The sequence below is a fragment of the Sturnus vulgaris genome, chromosome 13 (genome assembly GCF_052056855.1).
Source record: "Sturnus vulgaris isolate bStuVul1 chromosome 13, bStuVul1.hap1, whole genome shotgun sequence".
Classification (NCBI taxonomy): domain Eukaryota; kingdom Metazoa; phylum Chordata; class Aves; order Passeriformes; family Sturnidae; genus Sturnus; species Sturnus vulgaris.
The window spans coordinates 14,455,343-14,461,342 of NC_142255.1; the positions used below are offsets into that span (position 1 = coordinate 14,455,343).

At 44.7% G+C, this 6,000-nt stretch overlaps 1 protein-coding gene across 4 annotated transcripts in view; it reads left to right on the forward strand.

Moving 5' to 3' along the window:
* The window catches only part of SV2B (synaptic vesicle glycoprotein 2B), a 64,113-nt gene extending 58,812 nt beyond the window's left edge, over positions 1-5,301 (forward strand). For all 4 annotated transcript variants that reach the window (XM_014888809.2, XM_088172634.1, XM_088172633.1 and 1 more), the window contains exon 13: positions 215-5,301. In XM_014888809.2, coding sequence (XP_014744295.1) covers positions 215-398 — 184 coding nt within the window. In that variant the 3' untranslated portion in view covers positions 399-5,301. The remainder of the gene's footprint in view (positions 1-214) is intronic.
* Positions 5,302-6,000: the final 699 nt, after the last annotated feature.

Consider the following 6,000-nt stretch of genomic DNA (forward strand, 5'->3'; position numbering starts at 1 on the left):
AGGAGAAATGAGTCCACACAGACATTCTCCTCATTCACACAGACATGCAAAACAGTTGCATCTATTAATCTACTTATTTATTCTGCCCAGTTTTACTTGCTGGAAGCTTAGCTTGTGCAACATAAGATCATTCACAAAATTACCCATCCAAACCTTCTGTAGCTGTGCCAGAACCTCCCCCCTAACCATTGCTCTCTGCTTTTCCTCCCCACAGGGCAACAGCCTTTGGCATCCTCAATGGGCTTTGCAAGTTTGGTGCCATCCTGGGGAACTCCATCTTCTCCTCCTTTGTAGGGATAACCAAGGTGGTTCCCATCCTCCTGGCCTCCTCTGCTCTGGTGGGAGGGGGCCTGCTCGCCTTGCGCCTGCCAGAGACTCGAGAGCAGGTCCTGATGTGAGCAGCAGAGGCCAGGGGGTTTGGGGGGAGGGCAGATGTAGAGGAAGAACCAAAAAGAGCCATGTCTGGGAAACCCAAAACGTTCATTCGATGCTGTTCTGTCGATACCTCAAAGCGAGACTGCAGAGGGGAAGAAGAACCCGCAGGGATGTGAACAAAAGCATCGTTTCTGACCTTATTACAGCCACAACTGGTGCATGCAGCCCCCACACACCCCTTGCAGAGCTTGGGTTCCACCCTGCCTACGCTGGGAGCCCCCCTGTCCCCGTCCATCCCCCTGCAAGGACCCCAGACAGCAGCTCTGAGCCCACGGGTGTGACACGGGGGGACAGACCCCGACCCTCCTGCCTCTGCCCAGCTGTGAGACCCTGCCCTGCCTGCCCATCCAGCTGTGCTCGGACACACAGAGCATCCAGGGGGAGGCAGGTAACAAACCTGCTGGAGCTGACCTCCAGCAATAGGGCTAAGAGTTGCAGATGTGGCCAGGCACCCCAGCTGTCTTGATTTTGGGATCACCACTCCACCACCTGGAAGAGGGAGAGCCCTGATTTCTCAAGGATGTGAGGGCGGGTGCTCAGCTGTCTCAGAAGACTCAGAGCTTCAAAGCCCTTTACTGTCTTCACTTGGACACAGGGAATCACTAGGCACCTTCTTGCTGTGGAAGAGAAACACCTAAATAATTATATATATATATATATATATATATGTATGTATTTACACCTACTTGCAAACCTACATACACCCATTGAAGTGATCAGCTATTAAAATTTAGGATTTTTAATTTCTGCACCCTTAAGAGGATTTTAAGAGTGACACTAAAAACAAATCCCAGTAATTCAAGGTTATCAGGAGTCATGACCAACTTAGTGACACTTTATTCTTTAAATCCAGATACCAAATATTTAAATGTATTAGTGGCTGAGAATATATATTTCTATTATGATTAAGAGGGTTTTTTTTCCTACAGCTTTCACGGAGGAGAAATTGATATGATATTGGAGCATTCCACAAACCAAATGTGTACATATTATCCAGTGTAAATAGGGGATTTTTGCCTAATACCTAGAGTATGGTAACTGTGAATTTACCAGCATTTTAGCCATATTATTTGAAGAATATGATGCTTGATTTTCTAATATACTTGGGTCTCATTGAAACACTGTAAGCACAGTTACTTAAAGCCATTTAACTTGTTACACAGGGAATGCACACAGCAAGCTTTCACTGTACAGAACATTAAATTCCCCATTAAGTGGCACAGTTTAGTTTGATATCCTGTGGAGAATATTTCTGAAATTCGTGTGCCCTTTTTATAATACGAGTTAAATCCTGTTACACCTAGAAGCAAAGTGAGTTGTTTATTTTGGGGTGTGCTTTCTTGGGAAGCCAGAATGAAAAGTATCCTGTTCAATAACACACCAGTGCTCACAATGGATGAGATAACACTAATTATACCCTTTCAACAGGCTCAGCAATAGACCAGAATTGATCTGAAACCACCACATAGCGCAGCTAATTTGTCAAACCAGGATATTTTGTGACATAAAAAGTTCTTTTGTACTTTTGCTGGTGATCTCATTTACCTCTTTTTGAATCTTCTTCGTTGGTTTTTTGTTTGTTTTTGCTTTTTTGGTGATTTTTTTTTTTTTTTTTTTTTTTAAAAGAAAACCAAGCAAGGCTAGGCTGAAACCTGCAGGAGTGATGTCTCACACCCCTGCCTTCGGCTGCCCAGGCACAGCCCCTTGCCCTTAGGCTGGCTGGCACCAGGGCCAGCCCAGGCTGCAGCTGTGGGAGTCAGTGTGCTGCTGCAGGGGCAGCTGAAGGACACACAGCAGGGCTGGATCACAAGCAGCAAATCCTTGCCAATGAGGCAAAAGCCTCTAATGAGCATCACTTTTATCATTGTGTCAATCAGGGATAAACACTCATGCGTCAGCTAGGCTACAATGGGCTGTTTGGGATTTTTGACCTTTATTCTGAGGTTTATGAAATTGATAGAATCACAAGACGCTGTAATAACTGAGCTTATTTTGCCTCATTTCTTCATTTTATGGGTAGCTTAGGGCTTTTTTTTTTATTATTTATTTTATTATTTGTCTTCAAAACAGCAAGGTTCCTTCTCTAAGGTAGGAGTGAATGCAATTATGTCCTTTGGCAGCAGTTCACAACTTCTGTTCAGAATCACAGCCCAGAACGTGGATTTTTTTTCTCTAAGAATATCTGGTCCTTTTGGTCCCTTATGAGAAACAGTTTAAATATGTATTTTAACACAAAAGATCACCATGACCTTTAGGTTTCATCCATTTTGTTGGGCTGTGCTTGCTAATTACCACATTGCAACTGGGCAGAGAGGTGAAATTTTGTTTCATTTTCTGGACTATTCACTTGTGCTGCTCTGAGGAGCCAGAACCTATTTGTCTAAATATTTATTTTGCATAACATTCCTATTTACATGTCACCCAACGCTCACAGCAAACCTATTTGTGTTCTCCATTGACATTTTGTGGTGACATTAATGACATCATTTATTTTGCAAAACTTCCCTGTTAATTTTCAGAGAAAAAGAAGAAGAAACTGAAATCTTGAGGCAGTAGAAATGACAAGGTAATATTAGGGAGCATTATCCAGCCTTAGAAACCTGTCTTCCTTACAGAATGGCTCTTTCACAGGCTGCTAAACTTCACAGAGCAGCTGGGACAAGGTATAGGATCTCATTGTCAGTGTCACCTGGAATTCTTTGCAGCCCTAAAATCCATGGGTCAGTCACTTGAGGACTAAGGGATATTGTTGGGACAAGGCTCCTATCCCTGGGATGTAACAGGAGAGAGCAAACAAACGCCACAGCTGGAATATGAGAGCCTGAGATAAAGGAAAACAATGAGCAGAAAAGGAAGAGAGGAAGAGCTAAGGAGAAGTCCCATCACCTAGCTGAGACCCCTAGGATTGGACTGAAGGGATTCTCATTATTCTCAGCTGAAAGGCAGAGGCAATGCATGGGACCCTGCCCAAGCATGTGCCCAGCTGCAGATGGCCTGCCCTGGATATTCCTGCTTCCTCAGGGACACAGAGATCCAGGGCAACACTCCAGCTCAGGCATTGCATTTGTCCCACCTGGGCTGACATTTCCCACCCAACTCAGTGGGGACAGGTTTAGTCATTATTCCCAGTGTTTTTGTTTGCTGTCCTTGCCATGGTGTAAATCAGTGTAGGAGTCACACTGCTGCTCTCCAGAGTAAAATAGCTGCTGGCTGCAGACCCCTCTGCATAGGCTGGGCTTGTTTTGGGCTCAGTTTCAAGCCTTGGCCACCTGCTAGACTTAGCCTCAGTCACGGATCCCCGAGCCTCAAGCAAGGGCAGATTTCTCTTCAGGCACCTCTTCGATGGCTCAGCTTAATTTCTGCTGTAAAATCAGCATTGCCCCTGCTGTTCAAGGGCCAGCACATCTCCTCCCTCAGTTCCCCTGCCCACGTCTGCCACAGTGAGCAGTCTCTGTCTTGGATACACTGGACCATCCACGGAGAAATCTGCTGACCACAGGTCCCCTGATGCTCTCTGCACAGCACTGTTTCCATGGATTCATGAACTTTACTGCAAAAGGGACACAGAGGACCAAGGCAGGGGACTTGCCTTAAATCCCAAAGATCTCTTCTAGAGGACAGCTGGATCTCCTCATGCATGTGTGGCACATCAGGACAGCCACTTAGCCAGGGACATTGTGGCAAGGGAAAGGTGAGTCTAGGGACCCCAAACTGGCCTGCTGTGGATTTGTGTCTTCAGCTCTATGGCACTGGAGTGGGAGGAGTCCATTGCTGAATTTCTGAGCATGCAGACACAGGCTGTTATAGGAACACCAAGCACTGTTGATACTATTATTAAAGACCAGTGGTATTACAATAAAAGTTCTGCCTCCTTGTATTCCCTGTTGATTTATGGGATTGTGGTATTGTGATTTATTTACTCCAGTTGTGCAGGACAGCTCCTGCCCCTGCCTTTGGCTCAGCTACACCCTACTGGTGGTGGCTGCAGCTTGTGCTGGGTGGGGTGATCCCCTCCTTGCCCTTATCAACATCACTCTTCGAAATTCCTTGAAATGCTATGGGACTTACAAATGGTGGTGTGTGGATCTCTTGGACTATGAAGAGGGTCAGTCTTGGAAAACCCATATCCAGTGCCAGAGGTTCTGCACACTGGGAAGTGCTCAGGCATCCTGATGTCCTCCAGTGATGCTGGAGAGGCACTGAGGGATGTTCCCCGAGCCTGGGAGTGGTCCAGCCCCAAGGCTGGGCTCACACAAGGGCACAGAGCAGGATTGCGTGGAGCTGAGATTTCTGCAGATGTCCAGGACCCTTCCAGGTCCTGCTTTGAGACCTCCAACAGCAGAGTATACTCTGATGCTTTTAAGGAGGCCCTAGGTCCTTTTATATTCCCTGCTTATGTCCTTTGACTTTCCAAAGGAGTCACAAAACCTGAGAAGATATTTTTAGGTTTATGTAGATTTGAGCCCTATGCATTTTATTTTGTAATAAGTTTCTCCCACAGTTTCTCACCCTTATATTAGCAAATGCTGCTTTTAGGAAGAATCAAGCCTGGGAACTGTGAAGGAAACAAAATAAAATTAATTTATTTGCTGTATGTGATGCTAGTGCTGTATAAATGTACACACACTGCAAGTCCCACTGTAAATAACACCTGGCATTGTGCTGTAATGGAAAGTTTCATTTAGATGTTCTGTCAACTCTGTGTGTGAAATAGCCAATTCCAGTCCCTCGGTTTCTTTCCTTCATTTTAAACCTTCTTTTATTTTTTTATTTGATCTGTGTCTGGTCGTCACTGGAAATTGCAGCTGTTCCAATGGACTTTGTTTTTGTTCTCTCTGTCACATTAAAAGGCTGGAAGAAAAAGAATGGCTCTTGTAGTGTTTGTGTTTAATGTACATTTTGAACCTTTTCACAAGGGCTATATTGGGTAACTTTGTACCCTGGCACTGTGGGGGCTTTCTTTGATGTTTGCTACTTGTTCATCCTTCCTCTCTCAAACAATCCCAACTCAATTAAGTCTGCCTTCTACCACAATCCTTCCGCACCGTGGACTTCCAAACACAGGACATGAGAAAGTCTTTACCCTGAAAAATTTTCTGGTAGAAGGAAGCATGAAATATCTTCAAATGCTTCAAAAAGCTAAACTCTGCTTTGTAACAAGAATGCATCCTCAAAGAAGCGCTGATTTTGAGGCTTGTACACCATTTGACCACAGTATACTCCCTTCTTGGATGTATTTCTAAGGATGTGAGCTCTGTCTTTTTATTTGCAGCTCTTTGTATATATCTAACTGTCCAGGCCATGCCTTCAGAGCAATGATACAGATAGCAGCAATTGTGTAGGAAAACAGCTCATGACACAAGCAGTGGAGGCTGACTGCCAGACTATGGGATTTATGCAAGAATTTATTTATGTAGAATATAAAATGCAGTGATCCCACTTGTCCTAGGCCCACTGAAGGGTTTTGATTTGATTTAGCTCTGGCTTGTTGTTAAGAAATATAAATGCTGGAAAGTTATTGGATAAATCAGTGATTAGTCCTCTCATCATGTCCTCTGCAACATG